This window comes from Alnus glutinosa, chromosome 5, assembly GCF_958979055.1.
Source record: "Alnus glutinosa chromosome 5, dhAlnGlut1.1, whole genome shotgun sequence".
Taxonomy (NCBI): Eukaryota; Viridiplantae; Streptophyta; class Magnoliopsida; order Fagales; family Betulaceae; genus Alnus; species Alnus glutinosa.
Genome location: NC_084890.1, coordinates 31,910,273 through 31,934,687, shown reverse-complemented (window position 1 = coordinate 31,934,687; position 24,415 = coordinate 31,910,273). Strand labels below are relative to the sequence as shown.

The window sequence follows — 24,415 nt, the reverse complement described above, 5'->3', positions numbered from 1 at the left end:
CAGACTATATCAACTGCACAAAGAAGGAATGCAAGGAATACAACAATGGCAGCTGCGTGAAAACCACTTGCAGTGGTTCTTTGAGGTTTCATGTTATTAATATCAGAACGGACATTGAATTCGTGTTCTTCGCTGGTGGATTCGATACACCTTGCGTTTTGAGGAGGTCAAACCCTGTGAATTTTGCTAATCCAAATCACCCATTATATGGACATCTATCAAGCATAGATTCAACTGGGACATCAGTAAGCAACAAACCTATTTCCGATGAAACTTGTTTGGTTTTAGAGAAAACCAAATCAAAACTTCTGTAATCCATAGATCGATCTATATATGTCATCTAACAAATTAAAATAAAAAGATTAATCGTGTCTGTTTGGTTTAGCAGTTTCAAAACACCGTTAATGAAAATATAGTTTTTAAAAATGTAGTTATTATTTTGGTAAAATCGTAGTTTGACATTTTATATCGCGCTTCGACCATTAAAATTGTAAGTAATGTTAGAAACTATATTTTTATCCTACAATGTTGATGTGTCAATTCCAACTAATTTTTGAACTTTTTATTAATATTATTTTTTTTTTAACAATGGCTGGTCCAAAGGTTGGTTAGGATTAATACGTTGGCATGGTGGGATATTTATAAAATAAAACTATAGTTTTTGGCATTATTTTAAAATCGTGAGTTTTTTAAAAAATAAATTCTATACACCGCACAAATATCTCACTTTTCTCCCACTATGTTGACGTGTGGTAGAGTCTAGTAACTATTGAATATTTCTTTTTTAATAAGGTCTGATCTAAGGGGTACAACACTCTATCATGTCAGCATAGTAGGATAAAAGTATGATAATTATATGGTATATAACATTTCACTTTTAAAAATACACTCCCTTCCCTTACGGTCAACCCACCATTTTTTTCAAGAGCAGTCTCTTCTTCTGTGACTTTGTCTGAAATACACTTTTGACTTACGAAATCGCACGACCAAATGCACCTTAGCAAGTGATTGGAACACTAGTATGGTGGTGCAGATGAGAATAACATGGGTTAGTGGAGATAAGGCACCTCAACAAGTACAATATGGGAATGGAAAAATGCAGACATCAGAAGTTACCACATTTTCACAAGATGATATGAAAAGTGAGCTACTCCCATTTCCATTTCCATTTACTGCATTTATGATTGATTCTTTCTGTCATCTCTTTCTCTACGATTCAAAATACTATGTCAAGGATTTTAGTAGCTTTGCATGCTGGAATGCAGAGAACAACCACTATTGTCCATGCATTTAGTATATAGGACGGAAATTTTCTCCAAACTCGGCTGGAGAAAATTCTTCATACCTTGTTTATAAAACTGTCTATGTGTCTCTTGAGCATGTAAGACAAGTACCCCTTTAATGGTGAAAATATCTTGTAACCATGATTATCCATCTTCTACATAATCCTTGCTTCGTGCTTGTGAAATGAATAGGTGCAGTTCTACCAAGTCCAGCAAAGGACTTCGGTTGGCATGACCCAGGATTCATTCATTCAGCAATTATGACAGGACTTCAGCCTTCAAGTGTCTTCTCCTACAGATATGGAAGGTATAGCATCTCATTTTTGTTGGCTGTCGATTCAGCCTCCTTTTAAGTCACTAGGAAAAGTGTGTGAGGAAATAAGTCCTATTTCCTAGGACCCGTGAGATGCGAAAAATTAAGAAGACAAGGAAAAAATAAATCAACTACAGATGACACCAAAATTTAAGTGGTTCCCTTAAACTGAGATACATTCACTGTAGCAGACGCAGAGAAAATTCACTATTAAAAATAGTTATAGGGAGAAAATTACCGAAAGCCCAAAGTCCCAATACACCTAGATTTCACTCACTTGTGTATTGTTGTACGACATATTAAGAAGAGAAAACTTTTCTCTGTTTCTTTTTCTCTTGTACCGCACACCAAGAAGGATAAACTTCCTTCTTTGCTTTTCTTCTTCACTTTGGTTTTTGGCTCCATATATTTGCCATGGCCGTGTGCTTCTATTTATAGGAAAGAGAAGCTTCAATATTTTTACAAGATATGATTACAAAGACGCTTCAAAGATAAATATCTTATCTTATCTTGGATTACTTCAAGGCTAAGCATCTTATCTTATCTTAAGTTGCTTCTTCTCAAAGTTATGTTTACAATCATTACTTGATGAGTCATGATTAAGATGCTTTAAGATAAGAGATATTTACAAAACTTCTCAACGAAGTTAGCTCCTAAATATCTCTCCAAACAAATATCTTCTTCAATAAATATCTTCTTCACAAATATCAAAGAGGACTTAACTTCTCCAAGAAGAAAGCTTCACCAAGACTTGTAAATGCAAGTCAATCTTAACAAAGGGAAAATAATACCTATAAATCTGTTTAAAATACAAAAGACAAATCTTCACTTTCTGCAGAAAATAGAGAAAACAGAGGTGAATTGAAGGAAGAGTTGCTCTGTCCAATAGACACATAACCCTTGTCGGATGATGCTGTGAATGGTGACAGTAATTTGTTGCATTTTTTGCATCACATTACTCTTAACAATGTTTTATTACAGAATTCAAAATGACCAAAAAAAAAAAAAAAAATTGCACTACCAAAGTTTGATCCGTTTGCTAAAATTATCCATCAATCAGGAAAGAGGTAAGTGGATAAGGCATATTCTTAACAGTTTATTTATGAGAAAAAGCAAGTTTAATTTAATCTTGGAAATTTGGATATTTTTGGGACATTTTCTGATGTAACGAAGCTGTAGTTCCTGCCCAAGTAAGCGTAATCGCCTGCTAATGAGCGCTTGTAGGGATTAATGGAGAAAAATATATAGCCCTCTGGGTTCAGCATGATTAAAATCAATAATGGAAAACATTTACTACCCCAGTGATCTAATTATTAAAGTTGACATCAAACTGATTTTTTTCTTTTTTCTCATTTTTCTTCTTATACAAAGTGACTCAGTTGGTTGGAGTGATCGATTCCAGTTCCGGACTCCGCCTGCTGGAGGATCAGATGAACTTAATTTTCTTGTATATGGCGACATGGGAAAGGCTCCTCGTGATGCTTCTGTTGAACACTATATTCAGGTAAGGCTCACTTTGTTGGGTAGGATGCATGTTGGTCAATCAAAACGCTAGACTTTCACTACAAAAATACTATCAAAACGCTAGACTTTCACTACAAATTTGTAGATAAGTTGGCAGATTTTTCTACTATTTCCTTGTTTAAGACACAAGATATATAATGCTTCTTGAAAACATATCCACTTCATTTTAGTGTAATATCTTAGACTATTAATTAAATGATTAAATTACCATTTTCCTATAAGCTTAAACATAGTATCAGAGCAATAGTCTTTAGAGAGTTTGAGCTCATTTTTTGATCACTGCATATATATGTTCAAGCTTAATACATTTGCTCTTTATACCATATTTAATTATTACTTATCTTTAAAGCTAAGCTGATAGGAAATAGTAAATTTAATTGTCTAATTAATACTAGTAACTTCAAGAAACATACAACCACCACCACAATAATAAAGGGAGGAAATTTAAGCTGATGCACTGGTATGTAACGACCATGTTTTTAATTTTATGATTTACATAGCCAGGATCCCTCTTTGTGATTGGAGCTCTTACTGATGAAGTAGCCTATGGAAAAGTGGACTCCATCTTCCATATTGGAGACATAAGTTATGCCACTGGATTCTTAGTAGAATGGGATTTTTTCCTTCAACTGATAACCCCATTTGCTTCCCAAGTTGCTTACATGACTGCTATTGGAAACCATGAGAGGTAGCTTTTTTTCTCCCATTCTCTTCAAATTATTTGCTGGTATGGATGCAGATACTTGCATAAATGATAATGACTTGTTATAACTAGAGAAGCAGTTGTGGGAAAATTCTTCTATCTATTTATGATGCTCGAAAAAACTAAAGGATAAATTTTGAATTGGCTTACAGAACATATATAGTGATCCACAAATGGATTTAGTAGCTATATATATGCATGATTTTTTTTTTTTTTCTCTATTTTTCAGGGACTATGTAGACTCAGGGTCAGTATACATTACTCCTGATTCAGGTGGAGAATGTGGAGTTCCTTATGAGACATATTTTCAAATGCCAACCCAAGCAAAGGATAAGCCATGCATGGTATTCCATAGAACAAGCAAGTGTTCACTTCACAATAATTTCAACCGAGCATGACTGGTCAGAAAATTCGGAGCAGGTAAGGTAGAACAGGTTCTTCTAATATATCCTTCGAGATTATTTTGGATTTACTAAATATTTGTTTATCTCTTACTTATTCCATGGCCTTAATTTACTGTTACAGTATGAATGGATGAAAAAGGACATGGCTACTGTTGATCGATCAAAAACTCCTTGGTTAATTTTTATGGGGTAAGTAGACTTCATAGGCAATTCTTTTTTCAATTTTTTTCAAATTTTTCTGGTTATTTTATGAAATGTGGCTTCAATTTGTCACAACATGGGCCTATGCCTGTGCGCGTGTGTGCTTTTTAGCTAGTATGCGTGTATAAATATTAATTAAATAATTAAATTTATCATTTTTTATCCTCTTAAAATTTTGAATAATAATAATTTAACATGGTATTAGAATCGAAATCTAGAATTAGAACCTTGATTCTACTGTTTATCCCACATTTCAATTAAAATAGTTCACATGCTGTCTAATACTACATGTGAAAAAGAGTACTAAAGTATTCATTAAATCATTAATTACATTCATTGTCGATGCAGACATAGACCCATGTATACTTCAACAGATGGAGTCTTTAGTGTGGATAAGAAATTCGTTGAAGCGGTAGAACCATTACTAATTGACAATAAGGTAAACTCCTTTGGCTCCTCAAATCAAAATCATTAGTTTGGCCATTTTTGGTCGCATTCTAACACTATGTTAGGAACATGATAAAGGTGGATCTGGCTCTCTTCGGCCATGTTCATAATTATGAGAGAACCTGCGCAGTTTATCAAGAGGAATGCAAGGCCATGCCTACAGCAGATGAAAATGGCATCGACACCTATGATAACAGCAATTACAGTGCCCCAGTGCAGGCTGTTATTGGTATGGCTGGCTTCACCTTAGACAACTTCACAACTGATCATGTAAGTATGTAGTAATATATACACATTCATATCTTTGAATGTGATAAGTGAACTTTTAAAGTCACTATCATTGTTCCTGAACAGGTGAACAGCTGGAGCTTACGAAGGATTTCTAAGTTTGGTTATGTAAGGGTGCATGCAACAAAGGAAGAGATAAACTTTGAGGTTTGTATGCTCAAACTCTGACTAGCTAGAGAAGATATAGTAAATCAGAAAATTCAAAGGAAAGTTGGTATCTATCAGGTCGGCTCAGTGCTTTCGCCAATTAGACGGTCGCCTAAGACACCAAAAGATTAGGCCTCAAATAGCAATAGTATAATTAAGTTTTATTTTATTAAAAGAAACTTTTAAGGCCCCAGTTGATTATGGTAAATAAGCTAGTTAATGCTTTTTAATTAAGGCCCTAATTATAGTAAAAAATAATTACAAAGAAAGAAAGAGAAAAAATGAAAAATCACACTAATGGCACCCTTAAAGCAATAACTAAACTCATAGTTTTGTCTGAACTTAAAATTAATATATGTTGGCTAAGTTCGTTCATGGGACTTCACCACCCATGAACTCCCTTATTATCCACCCATCTTATGTAGGCTAATTATCTCTTCAATGTGGACCGATCAGATATTAACAGTTTAAGAATTTTGTAAGTATTTTGTGTTTTTAGTTGCTTGTTAATAATTTTGTTTGGAGAACATAAAACTAAAAATAGAACAAAGGACGCCCTTAGGAAGACCATAATGTCAATTAGTTGACACCTTAGCTTTAATGTGAAGCCTTAGAAGTGTAGAATGGTAATACAACAACACACAGAAAGACATATTCTTTGTATTTGTGAACATGTGTAAAATTTGTCTCATGCACCGGCCTGTTTTCATCAATTTTACAGTTTGTGAATGCTGAAACGAGGGAAATTGAGGACAACTTCCGCATCATCAAAAAGCAGAGTGCCATATTTGCAGATGTCTCACAAATAATGACTCGCTTCGCCGGGATGACAGTTGATGAGGTCAACAGAGATGAGTTGTAGTGCCTCTTCTTGAACAACGGAAATGCTTTTAAAAGTAGAGAAATGCTTCCTTGTACACTAAGATTCCACTCTTATTCGGTTCCCACCTGTCCTACCTGGCTTTGATTTTTTAATTTTTTGTTTCTTTTGAATCTAAAACAAGTTGGGAGGAATTTTTATTTTTTTTCATTTCCCCTCCCAATGCGTCTCTCTCTCTTCTTCGTTAACCACTAATACGTCTTCTCTCCCTCGATCTCTCTCTAGCTCTCTCACTCTCTTTCTTGCACTCTCTCTCTCTCTCTCTCTCTCTGTGATCTCTTTTTGCGTGGACGGTAGGATTTTGCTGAGATCTGGTGTTCGGCGGTTCTCTTTGGCAATTTTGTTGAGTTGGTTCTGGTGGTTGTCGATCGGAGGTTGTGTAGTGTTGTTGGTGCTGTTTGGCCAAATCTGGTGGGATCTCTCGTTCGGAGGTTGTGCGAGTCAGTGTTGTGGACCGAATATGGTCGGATCTTTGGTTCTGGGCAATTTTTTTGGAGGTTTGGTTGTCTGCAGCTGTTTGTGGTGTTCTTGTGCAGTGGGTTTCTGGCCGGGTTTTGTTAACTCAAAGTAGAAATCTATGACCAAAAGTTAATTGCTTTTTGTGAATCAGATTTGTTTATTTGTGTTCTTTTGAGCTGGGAATCATCTTCTTATTGATTGGTTTCTCAATTGCTTGATTTGAATATGTGGCATCCATTAATTTCTGTCCTTATTATTGATAGATTGTGTAGTTTGGAATGAGTTTTCAATTTGCAATGGATCGGGTGATTTGGATTTTGGAATTTCTGGGTTGTTCTCAATAATTTGTGGTGGATTGGGTCATATGGGTATGGTTTTTGTAAATAAATTTGGGTAAATTGCAATGAATTGAGTGATTTTTGAATTGGGTTCCGTAGAAAATTAAATTATTATTATTATTTTGAGCCGTTTTAATGATAAAATAGCTCTAATAAGAGCCGTTTTAATCCCAAACAGCTTAAACCAAGCCTTTAATACCCTATAAGTTGAGCCATTTTGAAAACGGCTTAAAAAAATGGCTCTAAACATTTTGAGCCGTTTATAGGCCTTAAAACGACTTAAAAAAAAAAAAAAAAAAAAAAACTCAAAACGACTGTTTTTTTTTAGTGACATTTTATTGGAGTCTACCAACAAGAAGTAAAAGAACTTGTAAAAAAAAAAACTAGCATGTTGATCCCAAGAGATAATCCAATATAAGAACTGAACGTAAATGTTTATCTATCTTTTACTCAAATCTAAATCAGCATGGCATTCTCGAAAGGCGAAATCCTGTAGAAAGAGACATAAGTTTGATAGATATGGGAAAAAAGCCTAATACAAGGCCTGCTGCCACTAAGGCCTAAGAGAGAGGCTCAGGAAAGCCGTCTTTCGACAGAGCTTCCATTTAAGATGGAATATTGGCAATCTCAAAACCACATGTTTACTCATTAACGGAGAAAAGTAGGTGTGCAACTTTGCGATAGAGAGAATGAAATAGAAGTAATCAAACATTTGCCCAAGAAGGCACAACAATTGGAAGTGATGATTTAATTATTATTATTATTTTAATGAATAAAAGCTTTATAGATCAAACCCAAGAACAAAAGTCTCTCCAGGAATTCTGGATACAACCCTAAAGTGAAGGGGAACACCAAGCTGAAAAATCAGCCTAAAATAGCAAGTAAAAAACACCAAGCTGAAACAGCAGCTCAAACATCACAATAGTACCCTAACCCTGTAAGAATGTTGGTATTTCAAGTTAACGAATGTTGGTATTTCAAGTCAAGAACGTCCAAAACTAGCAGTGCTAGGAAAAAAGAGAGAGCGAGACAAAGCTTAGAAGATGGTGTTGAACAATGAGAAAAACACAGTGATGATGATCTTTGAAAAGAAGGAAAGGAAAAGGAGAGAGAGAGAGAGAGAGAGAGAGAGAGAGAGAGAGAGAGAGAGCTCTCCACCAACCAATTCTTCGTAATTACACCACCCTCAACTTTGACACCAATCCTTCACACATCCTCTATCATCCGTCCGGTCATGTAGTTATCGCCCAAGGAGGGCCTACAGATGAGTGGCAACCCATTCACAATACTCACGTAAACAGAGTTTGCTCCACAGTGCGTCACAAACACACCTACAGAAGCATGTGCCAGCACTTGGCTCTGGGGTGTCCACGGCACTACTTTCCCATGCATCCTAGTCTTCTCAAGAAACCCTTTCGGCAACAGTTCCTTTGAGTTATCACTGAGAGACCAAAGAAACGGAGTTCCACTCGTTTAGAGTGCCTCGGCTATTGCTGTTAGCTCATCCTGCGGCAGCGAAGCCACAGTTCCAAATCCAACGTACGCGACTGGCCTTGATTTTTGTCCGTCCAACCACGACAGGCAGCCAGTCAGATCCGATGTCGAATGTGGTAAAGGCGGAGCTGGCACCGATATTGAGAGAAGTAAAGCCGACATAAAATACATTCTTAAACTTTGATTTAAGATCATGGTTGAGAGGGGGAGGTTTTAGTTCTTCGAAAGAACCCATAATTATAGCAGTAGCTCGTGGCAGCACCGATCCCATTTGACTTAGCGTGCGTGAGAGAAGCGACTCTTCTTCGCCCGTCGGGATCAGCACCTCCTTCGGCAAGTCGGCAACAAGCTCTGGGACGTCTTCATCATCATCTTCCTCTTCTTGCTTTGGCTGTGCACCAGCTGGTTACTGCCTCTTCGATTCTTCGAAACTGTTCGGCAAGCTTCTTTAGGTTCTCCAAGTTATCTGGCCCTAGTTGGTTGATGATCCCTGGGAGAAGATCTTGCGAATTTTTTTTGTTTGAGGAGAACCACTAACAACCCAAGTGTTGGCAGCAATGGAAGCTTGAACTTTGGAATTAAGAAACTGGATGACTGCATCATCCTTGAAAACGTTAACTTCTTCAATAGCAGGGAGGATGATGTTCACCCCAACCCTTTTCAAGGTACTCTGAAGCCTTTTTATCATCAGTGTTTGTGGCTTTGTGAACAGCCTTCTTCTTTCTTCGCATGCTTCCTTTTCCACTGGTGCGAACGGCACCGGCCATCTTCATGAGCCTCTCCCGATTCATCTTCATACGGAAAATGCTCTATGAGCAATACAAGCTAGCTAGTACTACCTTTCAGTCCAACAAACACAATGAAAGTGCCACCATTAAACTGAAACTGAAACAGAAGACACAATGAAAGGCACCAGCCTCTCTCGATAAAAAGGAGGACCAGATCACCGTCCTATCATAACTACCGAACGTCGACGAGACTTCAACACTAAAACACCGTTGTGCGCCGTTCACAGCGTTCAGGTGGCTACAGAAGATCTGGAGCTGGCCAACAGGACGCTTGAGAGGAAGTCTTCTTCATCCTTGTTCCGGACAACAGAATGCACGACTATGTATCCCTCAGCTAACATATGGTATATACCCCATACACTTGATTATCAAAGTTACATCTAACAATAGAATATAAAAAATATATATAGTACATAACCATTAATTACAATAAGAGCCAATTACATGTCTAACTGGTTAAAGCTTATAAACCATTTTACTATAACTACATACTACTATAATACCCCGTATTTTAAAATAATAAATAAAATATCTTAAAATATGATTTATGATCTAATAATAGTGTAAAAGAGTAAATATGAATATTTATGAAGATAAATATTCATTTGTTAAGGAGATTTTATAGTTTCAATTTAATAAAAGTTCAAACGGACCTTAAACTTTGTAATAACGGAAACAAGGTTAAACGAACTCTGTTTTAGTCGATTCAAAAGCCAAAATGCTCGTCTCAAAGTCATCTAGTTACCCTCCGAATTTCATAATTTTTGAACTCCGTTTAGTACCTGAAAATACCCACGAAAAATGGTACCCTAATTTGAACGAAAATTAAACAATAATAATTTGTGAGCCCATTTCTATTTCTTAAGACCCAGCAGCCCACATGTTTAGGAACCCAGCCCCTAGCCCGTGGACTCGTTAACATCAGCCCAGCCCTCATGTTTTTAAAAGGGACTAATTTTTATTTAATAAAAATTGGTAGTGGTTCACGTGGGTTTCCATTTTTCCAGATTTATTTCCTTCTTATCACAAGTCCAGTCCACGCCAAGACCAATCCATTTTAATGTGATTTTTGCTCAGCCCAACCCAGCTCATTCAACACCCAATCCAGCTCAATCAACAGGGATAGTAACGAAGGGAAAATTTTAGTTAGTGTTAAGTTGAGAACCAAGGGGTAATAAGTTAGAGATAAGTGATATTGGTCGATTTTGATTCTTTGAGTCTGCCATTGAACACCTGCAAGGCTCTTGTCCATGGATTGAAATTGTGCTGAGATCATCCTCACCCTTCGGGTCTTCTATAAAAGGAAGCATAGGCTATGGGCATTCCTCACAAACCAAAAGCTCTCTTTGAAGCTTGAAAAAATTCTCTACAATTCTCTCCTTGCTCTACATCTCCTTTATTTCAGTAAGCAAGCCTTCTTCCTCTCTCAAATCTCTCCCTGTTTTCTTCCTCCACGTACAGCAAGTCCAGCAGAAAAGTGAAAACTTTCCCTCTCCTAGTTTTCTAAGAAAATCAATAAAGTATAAAGGAAGGGAACAAGAACTCTCAACAAGGGTAGGTCTCTTTCTCCCGAGCTCTTTCTTTTTTTCTCATCCCTGTCTCTCGGGTACCTGCTGTGTGTGTGTCGGTGAAGAAAAGAATAGAATAGAGAAAGGTGCAGATAAGAAAGAAAAGAGTAGAAGAGGAAAAGAGAAGATAAGTAAAAGAAAGTAACTGAAGGTAAAAGTGTGTGTGTGCGCCCGCGCGTCAAATAGGTGTGTGTGGTAGAAAATACATAGATGTGGTGGAAAATACATAGATGTGTGTGTATAATTATCTAGGTGTTCAAAAATAGAAAAGAAACAAAAACAAAAGATAAAAGAGGAGGAGAATCGGTCAACTAAGGGAAAAATGAAGCAAAAATTAGATAAAAGAAAAAGGACCTCTCTTTCTATGTACGTGTCCCAAAAAGAAAAGAATAAGCGTGTGTTTGATTAGGTGGGTAAAGGAAATTAATGGATAAAAAGATAAGGAAAGAGAAATAATAGAAGGAATAAGGGGGAAAGCATAAAAAAGGAAAAGAAAAAGAAAAAGGGAGCAAATCTCAATCAACGCTTGATGTTTTGAGATATTTGGTAAGTTGTTAAATAAGGTTATTATTCTATTCATTTCTTTTGAAATATAAAGCTCATTATTTATATTTGATAAGTTTTTAATTAAAAGCTTTGATTTATTTTACGTGATTTTTAAGTTATTAACTTTGTTTTAATATTTTCTGATTTTACAGTTTTTATTATTTTAAGTATCTAATATTTTAAGTTGTGTTTTAACAAGATATTTTAAGTGGCGTATTTAATTAATAAATCACACCGTTGTGATGTTCGAGTAAAAATGAAAATATTTTATAAAAGCGTCGTTACGCCACCCAAATGATTTTAAAATAATTAGGCATTAATAATAATAATGTCGTTATTCTGCTCAATTTATAAAAGGATAACATTGGAATTAAATATGTAGTTATTCTAATCCACTTGTTTTTTAAGTATAAAACCTGTTAATTATACTAACAAAGCTGTTAAGTTTATTTGATATATGTCATATGTTGGCTTAAACATATTTTGGTATCTTATTGTTTTATTTAAAATAACTAAAACAGCACCTGTCTTAATATTTTTTTAATAAAAAGTTCTATTATTTTGGGATTGCGAAACTTTATTGTAAAAATTGTGAGTTTTAACTATTGTAACTATTTTTATAAAATTGGTATTACGAGATATATTTTGATAAATAAGTATTTGAGAGCCTTGATAAATGCCGTAATAAAGTCAGCATAAAAATGATTAGTAATAAAATGTAATTGGACTAATTTTATATGTCGTTACTATGTCGAAATAATAATAGGATTAAAAAATCATAAATGAGAATAGGACTAAAACGTATTATTGGTGAATTATATTAATTCACTATTGTAGTGTATTCTTGTGTGTTAGGTTTATAATGTTAATGAAAGGGAAAATAATGAAGAAAACAAAGAGAAGAAACACTCTGTTGTTTTTGCGGGTTGCATCTCTTTTAAAAGGAAAACAGATTTCGTGTGCTACAGCAAAGGTGCAGTTTTAGCCCATTTTCTAGAAATCTTTGTCAACAATTGTATGGAAACCCTTTTGAAAGCAGAAGAAGGAAAGTATCTCTATACTTATTCAGGACGAAGCTCATGGATTTTTCCTATAACATTGTGTCTACTGTTTTATTTACTTGTTTGCGCATGTGACTTTGCATATTTTATTATTTTAATAATATGTTTAATAACAAACTGAGGATCTAGATCCATAATAATACATTAAAATTCACAGGTTGCCTAGATGCAGTGAATGTAGAAGTACCGAAAAAGAGAATAATAAATAAGCCACTGAAATCGTAGGATTTCAGTTATGCTGGAACCGTAGGATTCCAGTAAAAGATTACTAAAATTTAGTAAGATAACTCGTAAAAGAGGGACCATAGGATCCCAATCAACACGCTAATAAGGACCGTAGGATCCATCAAGAGATGAGTGCTTCAAAGATATAATTAAAACTCAGCATGTAAAACTGTCACGCTATTTCTTTATTTGTTTATATATACATTTACATATTCAATCTATGACTATGACTTGCAGCCATAGGTCATAAATTGTATATATACATATATAAATATAATCTTTATTTTATTTTATTTCATTATGTTGCATTTCATAAATAAACCAGTATTCATTATATTATTGGAAACAGCGGACTCACTTTGGTATTTTTGTATTGTTATTTGTATCTGTATTATTTATTAATACAGGATTTGAGGATGAAGACTATCAGGACTATACAGATGCTTAGATGAATCTGAGTAGCAGACTTTTGAGGCTAGGTTACCTCCTGTGTTGTGGTCTCTTGGATGTGATGGACTACCCTGCTTAGTCTATCCTTTCATGTACATATGTCAAACTCTTTTTATATGTTTCTTTGATGCTATGATATTTTGGTATTACTAATACTTTATTGGGTGTCGCTTGTGGCACATATGTTATTATTTGAGATGTATTTATAGTATCAGAACAAAGGTTATTATTTTATATATTGAGGTTATTCAGTCAGCTCTGATGTGTCATTATATATATATATATATATATATAACTCTGATGATATCGTAATGTCACGTAAAAATTAAAATTTTCACTTATATCTTTTTGTAAAAGGCGGGGCGTTACCACTACAACACAGGCTTAGCAAATACATGTCACATTGGATATGAGCCATAACAAAATACCGAAAATGCGGACGATCCATGAGTCCAGAATATGATTGTTGTGATATGTTCCAATCATAGCATCCAATATACTAAGCAAACTGATCATCATTTACATCCACAATACCTGCAACCAAGAAACTTCATCTACACGATTGTGGTGGTATCCACATCCAAGCTTGAACTTATCGCCAAACCAGATAATCTGTTCAAGCTTTGTTCATTTATTGGTTTTTAACGAATTCGGGCTTATTCACGAGTTACTCAATTTATTTAGTCATTCCATATATAAAGTAAATGTTGCGATCGTTTAATGTTTCTTTTTAAAATTAAAATTAATTATTAGTTACTTAATTATAGTTAAGATTTATTGTTTGAGTAATTAGAGAAATTAAATCAAATCTTAAATAATGTGATCTAAATTTTATATGTTTATCTTATAATATATTTATACATCGATATATACACAAATGCACTCATATTTATATCCAGACTCACAATTACAATAATTCAACTTACATATATATTACATTATGAAGATGATTTATTTTCTTTAAATACTTAACATATTCTCATTATAAAGTTAAAAACAATAAAAATAATAATAATGAAGCTATACGAACTTATACGAGTTTATACGAGTCGAACCTGAATTTTTTGTTCAAGTTCTGTTTGTTTAATAAACAAATTGATCCTGAGCCAAGTTAATTCAAGCCGAGCCCGAGCATGTTCACGAGTAACTCTACTTGCTTACAACCCTACATGCATGTGTATTTTTTACAAATTTCATTAAATTTGGACCAACACCTAAATCTTAGATTTTTTTTTTCCATAAAAAAAGAAGGGGTATTTTAAAAATTTTGACAGAATTTAATGAAAAATTCTAACAGATGTTTAAAATTGAAAAAAATTAAAAGACAGATATTTTAAATTGATACTATTTAAAATTTGGATACATTTTTTAAAAGTGATAGAAGATCAAGCCTGATTATGGTTATAAGTGAAGTTATTTAAAAGAAAAAAACAAAAGGCATTATTAAAAGTGATTAAGATATGCTATTGTGATTGTACCTTTTTTTTTTTTTTTTTTTTTTCGGTTGTTGGAATTGGATCAATGTATTAATTAAGAAAGGCAAAACGAATATCTTAATCAATACAAAAGACAACGTGTTTTTACATTGATTCTTACAGGGCAGTTAGGATAGGCTTTTTCCCATCGTCCATCTCGTTGGGGCTTGCTGATGTACTCAAATTTAAATGCTAATTGTACTTAAATGTTTACTAACAGAGTTTTACTAACTGATGTAGAACTTCATAAGTGGCTCCACATCAATTTAATAGTAAAATAAGTTAAAAAAATATTTTAGTACATAAAGACAAAAATGCCCTTTCCATCTATCGGTGAATATACCACGCCGGAAACATAGCATACCGCCGAAAATTCCCGACCACTCACCTCGATGACCTAATCCTTGGCCAAATAGGCCGGAATCCGGCCAGTCTGGTCGGGGAAGGGCCAGATCCTAGCCATCCCCGCTTTCCGGCCAGGAACGGCCAGATTCCATCCAGCCGGGCGAGATCCGGCCGTTTTGTCTGGGGAACGACCAGATTCCGTCCATCCCGGCCGTTCCCGACCAGATCCCGTCCATCCGGGGGGGATCCGACCGTTCTGTTCGGGGAACGGCCGGATCCTGTCCATTCGGCCAGGATCCGGCCGTTCTGTCCGGGAACGGCCGGGATTCGGCTGTTTTGGCTAGAGAACGGGGTTGCCGGCATGAACTGGATCCAGAGATTGGAAGAGGATCTGGCCCATTTTTCTTAGGACTGATGAAGGGTATTTTTGTATTTAAATAACATGCCACGTCAGTTAATAAAACTTTCTTTATAAAAGTTTTAGTACCCTTAACATTTCTCCTTATTTTTATCTTTTGTATTAATTAAGAAAAGCAAAACGAATATCTTCATCAATACAAAAGACAATGTGTTTTTACATTTATTCTGCCAGGGGAGTTAGGATTGGCTTTTTCCCATCACCCATCTTGTTGGGGCTTGTTGTTGCCTTTACTTTTATCTTTTATATTAATTAAAAAAGGTAAAACGAATATCTTAATGGATACAAAAGACAACGTGTTTTTACATTGATTCTGCCAGCAAAGTTGGGATTGGCTTTTTCCCATCGCGCGCCCATCTTGTTGGGGCTTGCTAATGCTTTTAGGTAATTAGGTGATAAACACACCAATTACCTAACAAATCATAATTGATACAGAGATGGTGAAGACCTTGAGAAAGCCGGTGAGAGCACTTCGCATTTCATTGTAAAAATTTTGTTTGTATTTATGAATTTGTAAACTCATAACCTGTGACTAATTAGGTAATTAGGACCGGCTCCTCTCTATCACTTGAAATGGAAAGGATTCAATTCCTCTCATTCTGGCCTGCTTTTCTTTGAGCAATCTTTAAACAAATTACTTGTGGTTTTTTTTTTTTTTTTTTTTTTGTCAATTAATTATTTACGCCAAGTTGCCTGGATGTGATCCAGGAACACAGTCGAACTCCAATACAGTGACAGTCAAACGTTGCCTACAAAAAGATCAAATGTTAAAGTGCCACGTAAAAGGTGACAGCGAACCATGTAATAAATTTTAAGAAAAACTTAACTTAAAACGGTTGATTTTTCATCACTTTTGAAAAAATGTATTTAAACTTTAAAAATTGTTAATCTAAGGTGTCAATTTTTCTATTTTTTTTTTTGTCAATTTTAACCTTCTGTTAAAATTTCCGTTAGATCCTATTAAAATTCTCAAAATACGCCTTAATTCATATATATTTTTTTTTTTTAAAAAAAATTACAAAAATTTTCAAAGATTCAGGCATGGGTATTTTTGCAAATTCTATTAAATTCTAGCTAACACTTAAATCCTATCAAGTTTTTTTTTTTTTTTTTTTTCCTTAAAAAAATGAGGGGTATTTTGAGAATTTTGACAGAATTTAACGAAAAATTCTAAGGATTAGTTGAAATTAAAAAAAATTGAAAGATAAATATCTTAAATTGACCATTTTTAAAGTTTTGATAATTTTTTTTAAAAGTGATAAAAATTAAAGGTTATAAGTTAAGTTCTTCTAAATTTTATAAGGTCCACGTAGAGAATGAAAGAAAGAAAGGTCATTAAAGTGTCAGCAAGACTCTAAAAATAAGAAGCAACGTAAAAATGCTTGACTTTGTTGACAAGCAAATGTGAAAGTCACAAAAGTCACAAAATAGGAATATGGTTCGGACGCGGGACGATACCATTAGTACAACTCTTTCTCTTTTCTTTGTTAAAGGATGATTCGAGGCACTGTTGAGGATGCCATTGCTTTAGTATAAATTTGGTTTCTGTTCTCGGCAGATCGATCATATCGCCCTCGCTTGTACGTGGTGTGACTGCAGTCGTGTTACTGTTCGCCTTGGGGCTTTCAGATTAGGCATAATAATTCCTTTGACAGACGAAGGTTTGGATTGGGTTGTTATTTTCTTATATTCACTCCTCATCACATGCATCTACTGTTCAACGCACAAATCATCATATATATATAATACCATAATTATCATTTATTAGTTCGTTTATTTTCTATCTGATTTGTCTTCTTGCACAAGGAGAAAAAATGGAAGGCAACATACAAATAGCTAACGCCGAAGATGAGGAGCCAAGCTCAAGGGAATATAATGAGGGTAAGCGCTCTCGACCTCTTTTTCTGTCGTCATATATATATATATATGCATGCAGTCACATGCATATATAAACTTTGTTAGGTTATATGTATAACATTGTATAGTAGTCAGTATCGTTTTAGTGTATTCACTGCTAGATTTGTTGGGTTTGGGCTAGAGTGGCATCAAAATATGTATAGTAATGAGATAAAGTTTGGAGGGCAACTTCGAACTAAGAGCAGATCCTGAAGCAAATTTTTTAAGAAATTCGGTGCAAGATTTATGGGATAAGAAAATTTCAGAAGAATATGAAGAACATCAACTTATGCCATAAATGGAATGTTGATACCAATTTGCTGATTTAGTTCAGTTGGGTGTTTTGGTGTTGTTTTTTTGCTTCTTAGTTTTTGAATTCTAGTTGAATGTCTAAAGTTCTTTTTGGTTGTAACGTTGTGTTCGGTTGAACATTTTGTACAGTTGATTCTTTTGCCTATACATAGTTCTACTCATTTTTAAAAAAAAAAAAAAAAATATGTATAGTAATGTACTAGAGAAATGCTTTGTTGTACACTTTCATCCCACTCCTATCCCACCTCTGCCTACTTGAACCAATAATATTGTTAAAAAAAATGGGTCCCACTACACTCTCTCCACTATCTCTTACATTATTGGTCCAAGTAGACAAGAGTGGGATAGGAGTAGGATGAGAGTGTACAACCAAGCATTTCTCAATGTACTATATGTTGTTAAAACTCTCTTAACTATTTCTTCCAAACATCTTAATTAGACTCCATATATGGCAAGATTTATCACCGCATGTTGTAATTAATTATTAGCTAGTCTTGCGTTTTTTTTAAAAAAACCACAGGGAATAGAATATTAGATGAATGCCGTATCTCCTGTGGTCCCCTCCTTCAAGCTGCCATGAAAGGTGATTGGGAGGCTGCTAACGCTTTTCTTAATGAACACCCGAACTGCGTTCAACTTCCCATAACGATGGAGAAAGCGACAGTACTTCACAGTGCAGCGGCTGCAAAACACGCCAATTTTGTAGAAGAAGTGTTGAAATGGATGACTCCGGGCGACTTGGAATTGAAAACAATAGATGGAGACACGGCCCTTCACGTCGCTGCTCAAACAGGAGAAGTGAAAATTGCTAAGGAGATGGTGGAAAAGAACAATGAACTGCCGTTGATCCATAACGACAAAGGAATGATACCACTTCACGCTGCAGCTTATAAAAGAGATAGAAAGATGGTCGATTTTCTATTCTCTGACTCCGTCACTCCTTTTCAACGTTTGATTACTCCTCAACGCATTGAACTCCTTCTTCATATTGTTTCCGCTGGTTTTTACGGTATGCCCCTAATATATATATGTTTTTGGAAAACTACACTGAATTTCTATCAATTGTCGCAACTTTTATAATTACTCTCTTAAACTTAAAAGACTCAATTTAGTGTATTTAATTTTGATTTTTTTTTTATTTTTTTATTTCACCAATTGGTTAAGATTTCGTTAATCCTATTGATCTTATCAAAATTTTCAAAATATTCATATTTGTTTGAAATTTAGGAAGGTAATTGAAAATATGATAAAAGTTAAGGAGTTTAGTGAAGTTTCCCAATGTTTTAGTACTAGCCAGCTGCTGTTTGATTATCTTTGTTTGATGTCCTTATTTAATTTTCCTTTCGGAATGATTTTTATACAGTTCAGACAAGTTACCACTTCGATCTATTTCAAAATTAGCAACAATATTATATGGATTTTCGAACAAATTCATTTTTGCATTAATGATCTGAGATTTTTTTTCATGGACAGATATAGCATTGGAAATTCTGGAAAAAGATCCGAGCTTAGCAACTGCCAACACTGCCGACGGTGCTTGTGGGCGAAGAGCTTTGGAAGAGTTGGCAAGAAAATCTTTTGCAATAAGCAGCAAAAGTGAACTATCATCCTGGAAAAAACGCTTAAATTCCTGTTAGTTTCTCGATCTCGGGCCAACCCAAACTGCTTTAATTGCATGATACGTATAGAGAACGTACATTAATTGCCCAAGTAGCTGCTTAATTAAATATTTTATTACATTAATCATAATTGGAGGTCGCCCGAATTCTATCAAATTCGGGCAAAGAATTTGAGGGGATCCTGATCCTGTACGTACTCCCTAAACTATGAGAATTTCGGATCGAATTATGTATTTAATTAATAATATCTGATATTTTATCAATCTATTATATTGCAATACTACTACTTAATTAACTATGTTTTAATATTATTTCCTCTTAAATTCAAATGCATTGATCTTTCTATTGATCTTCTTTATGGTTCTATTAGTTACTTGAGAATTGGCTTGTCAGGAAATCGATCAGCATGTCATCTTACCTGAAAAGCTCCTTAATTTCAAGCCGTTAACACTATGCCTGGATATTTGACCTTCAAATTAATGAAAGATTCAGGAGTTGGCAAGTGAAGTTTTCCCAATTAATTATACTAGTATAATAAAATAGTTAATTAATTATTGTTAGTTATTGCAAATAAATCACCACTCATGTCAGACTATGATCAATCACATAAAATTCATTACATGAGTCGATCATCAGCTTTAATTTGTGGAATAAAAATATGGCATTTAAATTAATGCATTACATGAACTTTGCATTAATTTCTTCTTTTATAAAAACGCAGTTGTTATGGATATTGTTAAAATAATGTATAGAATCAATATAATTCTTTTTTACCAAACCATCTCTGAAATAGATTCTTTTTCTATTAAGCTCAGGTCACAAATGGATCTCTAAATTTGGTTTGATGCCGGCATGTTTGGCTGACAAATGGATCATCTATACCAATGTTTTGAAATGTGCCCATGATCAGTTAGTTGAAGAGCTTTGGGAAAAGGTTTATACAGATCCATGGAAATCTTTCTCATCAGAAATACTACCGGTTCATGATCAGATGACTTTACTTGTTGAAGCTGCAAAAGTAGGAAATGTTGAATTTCTACTTATAATTATACGCACTTATCCCGATCTCTTATGGCAATTAATAGATGAAAAGTACGGGATCAGTTTATTTCACATTGCTATTATTTATCGGCAAGATAGTGTATTTAATCTGATACATGAGATAGGTGTCATGAAGGAAAAGATTACAACCTATGTTGCCAAAGGTGATAACACAATCCTAGACATTGCCAAAGGTGATAACATGCTGCACATTGCTGGAAAATTGGCTCATTTAGATCGATTAAATACCATATCATCAATTAAAGCCCTTCAAATGCAACATGAGTTGTTATGGTTTAAAGAGATAGAAAAGATTGTGCCCCATTCATATGTGAACATGAAGAATTCAAAAAATGAAACACCTAGGGATATATTTAAAAAGGCACACAAAGATTTGCATAAAAACAGTGAAAAGTGGATGAAGGGAACAGCAGCCAACTTTATGCTTTTGGCAACAATTATTGCTACTGTGGTTTTCACTGCGGCCTTCACGGTACCTGGTGAATATGAAGAACTAAAGGATCATGACAAAGGAAAACCTCTTCTTTTGAACAGTACTTGGTTTATGGTATTCTTCGTATCAGATGCAATATCATTGATATTCGCTGCAACTTCGGTATTAGTTTTCTTGTCAATTCTCACATCACCTTACAGAGAGGAGGATTTTCTCAAAACAATACCTCTACGGATGTTGTTGGGACTTGCTGTATTCTTCATCTCTATAGCAGGCTTGGTAACAGCCTTCTGTACACTCTGCTTTGTGGTATATTACATTAAAGCGGCATGGGCTCCGATTGTTTTAACCGCTTTGGCTGCTATCCCAATAATTCTTTCTGTACAGGCATGTTTTCGACTTTGGATTGAAGAAAGCAATGTTTTGACATTACGTAGATACGATTCACTCGTGGGTAAATTTTGAGTCGAGAACAAATCAAGACTTTGAATCGATACTAGCTCACTTCATTATTTCCATAAAGGACTTTTCCTTTGGTTTATATATATATAGATTTGGCAATGTGTTTTCCTTTCTAAATCCAGAGTCTCGTTGATTGTAGTTAAGGTTTTGACAATACGTTTCACTCATGGGTACAGGGTCTGCGTTAATGACGGTCTCATATATATATATATATATATATATATAAAAGTTTTTATATTTATTTTTTATTTTTTTTGCATGTTCGTAATTTTCTTTATTTTTTATTTTTCCATTTCTGATTATGTTATTAATTGTTTTATCCATTTATCAATATTTCTACTCAAAAAGAAACATGAATGAAAAAAAAAAAAAAAAAACTCCAGCTAACACAAACAGTGGAATTAAGACATTATAAGTTGATAATTAGACATCTCTCAGTCACTTCTATATTGAATCAAGTGTACTGTGGAGAGGACAAAAATAATAACTCAATAAAATAATATATTAAAAGATCACTAATACACAAATAGTGAGAATTTTTGTATTTGGTATGTAAGAATTTGTTGGGTAGGATTCTGATCTTTCAACCCCCTTTTATTCACTTTTTTTGTTAAAGTTTTTCTACTAACTTACTCGGCTAGCATTTAAAATTTTCGTTCCTCTAACAATTTTTTTCAAATAAAATTATGCCCTTGATTTAAAATGAAATATATATATATATATATATATATATATATATATATATATATATATATATATATAATAGTATAAAATCTTAAAATTTAAAAAGTGCGACCCATTGGCCCAAGAGTAGTACTACCAGGCATACTTTGATCATCTCACTATACGTAGACTTTTGTGTACACGTGGCACATGGTTTTTATTTTTATTTTTTTTAAAAAAAATTAAAATTATGAAAATTTCTCAAACACTTTTATCTCACCACATGAGCATGAAAGTCTAGCCTATAGAAAGATGAAAGTGTGCCTAAAATCACTACTGCTGGCCCAAGGCTACGTTTCCCTTTATTCATTTTTATTTATTTTATTTATTTTTTTTGTTAATTTTATAAAAGGGCTAGTTTGGTCATTTTCACATTATGATTTAAGGAAAAATCTTACCGTAAGGTAATTGAAAAGAGCTGAAAGACGTATCACATAAGTTTGATAGATAAGGCCTAAGAGAGAGGCTCGATCAGGAAAGCCGTCTTTCGAGAGAGCTTCCATTTAAGAGAGAATGAAATAGAAGTAATCAAATATTTGCTTAAGAATGCACAAGAAATATTGGAAGTGATGATTTAACTAATTTGTATACATGATCACCAGTAGTGTCATCAACAAAATTGTGTCTACGTTCAAATTCAAACGATAATCAACTCGATCGCCCGATGAACTAATTAAAGTCTTCAATGCAACAAGCGAATCCTATAAATAATGTTAAAATTGTAACTTAACTATACATGCACTCCAGCTTTTTTTTTTAATAAAAGAAACTCACCAAGAAAAAATAAAAAAAGAAAAAAGAAAAAAGAGATCATTTAAAGATATCGAACTTAATTAATTTCCATCATTTTTGAAAGCAATTACAAAACGTCTCAATTTAGGGTATGTATTTTTTGAAAACTCTCAATTAATTAGGTGTCTTCCATTAAATCCTATCAAAATTCTCAAAATGCCCGTGTTTATTTTTTTTAAAAAAAAATTATAAATTTTTTTAAAGATTCAGGCGTTGGTATTTTTTCAAATTTCGTTAAATTCTAACAAAAACTTAATCCTAGCAATTTTTTTTTTCTTTTTTCCTAAAAAAAATGGGGTATTTTGAAAATTTTGATAGGATTTAACGAAAATTCCAAATGGAGGACTCCTAATTGAGACTTTTCAAAAAATTGATAGCCTAAATTATGACGTTTTAAAGTTCAGGTACCCTTAAGTGAAGTTCTCCAAAAAAGAGAGGAAAAACTTCACTTTTAACTCTTGATTTTTCATCACTTTTGAAAAAATGTACTCAAACTTTTAAAAGTGTTAATTTAGAGTATCCATCTTTAATTTTTTTTTTTTTTTTTCAATTTCAACTTCGGTTAGAAGTTTTCGTTAAATCCTGTCAAAATTTTCAAAATAAAAATTATAGGATTTAGGTGTTAGTCCGAATTTAATGGAATTTGCAAAAAATACATGTGCTTGAATCTTTGAAAATTTTATATTTATTTATTTTTATTTTGTAAAGAATAAACATCGGGGTATTTTGAAAATTTAGATAAGATTTAATGAAAAATTTTAACAGACAGTTGAAATTGAAAAATTGAAAGATATTGAATATCCTAAATTGATACTATTGGAAGTACTTTGGGTACATTTTTTTTAAAGTGATGAAAAAAACAGATGTTATAAACTTATAAGTGAAGTTCTTCTAAAAAAAAAATCAAAAGGCATTATTAAAGTGATTTAGATATATATGCTAACTATTGTGATGGTACGTACTTTTCTTCTTTTTTTGGTTGTTGGAATTGGAACAATGTTTCTTATTGTTATCTTTTGTATTAATTAAGAAAGGCAAAACGAATATCTTAATCGATACAAAAGACGTACAACGACGTGTTTTTACATTGATTCTGCCAGGGGAGTTGGGCTAGGCTTTTTCCCATCGCCCATCTTGTTGGGGCTTGCTGATGATGCTTTTAGTTAATTAGGTGTTAAACACAGCAAAACTTGATGTCGTTTTGGTTTTCTAATTAATCAGAGTACGTACAAGCATTGTTTTGTTGCATGTGTGATTTATTTATTTTTGTGTTTGATAATTTTGCATGTGTATTTTTTCTTCCACGTTGTTGCTTGGCTTATTAATTTAATTCACACGTAGACTGGGTTTTGGCTCATCAATATAAACTCTGAAGCAACAATAAGTAAATAATAATAAAAAAAAAAAGTATATTAATTTGAAGAGTAAATTAAGATGCAGATTGACAGTAACTAATGGTGGACTTGTTATTAATTAGTTCAATTCCCAGTATTTCTAGATTTATGATTAATGGAGCTAGATTCTGAGGGCCACGTTTTTCGCCTGCTCCCATCCTGGCCTGCTTTTCTTTGAGCAGTCTTTGTTGACAAGCAACTGGGAAAGTCACAAAAGTCACAAAATGGGATGATTTGGACGTCGACGGTGCCCTTAGCACAATTCTTTCTCTATTATTTGTTAAAGGATGATAAGGAGGCACTGTTGAGGATGCCACTGCTTTTGTATAAATTTGGTTATTGTACGTTCTCGGCAGATCGATCAT

General features: G+C 33.8%; 2 protein-coding genes and 2 pseudogenes across 2 annotated transcripts; 3 read left to right on the top strand and 1 right to left on the bottom strand.

The window, feature by feature from the left end:
• The first annotated feature begins 583 nt into the window (after positions 1-583).
• LOC133869577 (probable inactive purple acid phosphatase 27) lies at positions 584-6,950 on the top strand (annotated as a pseudogene).
• A 476-nt stretch (positions 6,951-7,426) lies between these two features.
• Positions 7,427-9,297, bottom strand: LOC133869266 (anthocyanidin 3-O-glucosyltransferase 7-like; annotated as a pseudogene).
• A 7,643-nt stretch (positions 9,298-16,940) lies between these two features.
• On the top strand, positions 16,941-19,475 carry LOC133869787 (uncharacterized). Its single transcript, XM_062306859.1, has 4 exons — positions 16,941-17,018; positions 17,164-17,238; positions 18,086-18,574; positions 19,039-19,475. Exons 2-4 carry the CDS (start codon positions 17,172-17,174, stop codon positions 19,200-19,202), a joined length of 720 nt encoding a protein of 239 aa, XP_062162843.1. The 5' UTR covers positions 16,941-17,018; positions 17,164-17,171; the 3' UTR covers positions 19,203-19,475.
• A 538-nt stretch (positions 19,476-20,013) lies between these two features.
• On the top strand, positions 20,014-21,174 carry LOC133869786 (ankyrin repeat-containing protein At5g02620-like). The gene has a single exon (XM_062306858.1). It carries the CDS (start codon positions 20,029-20,031, stop codon positions 21,142-21,144), a length of 1,116 nt encoding a protein of 371 aa, XP_062162842.1. The 5' UTR covers positions 20,014-20,028; the 3' UTR covers positions 21,145-21,174.
• The last annotated feature ends 3,241 nt before the right edge of the window (positions 21,175-24,415 follow it).

Coding starts and splice junctions, on each gene's coding strand:
- LOC133869787 (XM_062306859.1), top strand. CDS start 17,172: ATGGAAGGCAACATACAAATAGCTAACGCCGAAGATGAGGAGCCAAGC. Junction 17,239..18,085: donor CTCAAGGGAATATAATGAGG/GTAAGCGCTCTC, acceptor AAAAAACCACAG/GGAATAGAATATTAGATGAA. Junction 18,575..19,038: donor TGTTTCCGCTGGTTTTTACG/GTATGCCCCTAA, acceptor TTTCATGGACAG/ATATAGCATTGGAAATTCTG.
- LOC133869786 (XM_062306858.1), top strand. CDS start 20,029: ATGCCGGCATGTTTGGCTGACAAATGGATCATCTATACCAATGTTTTG.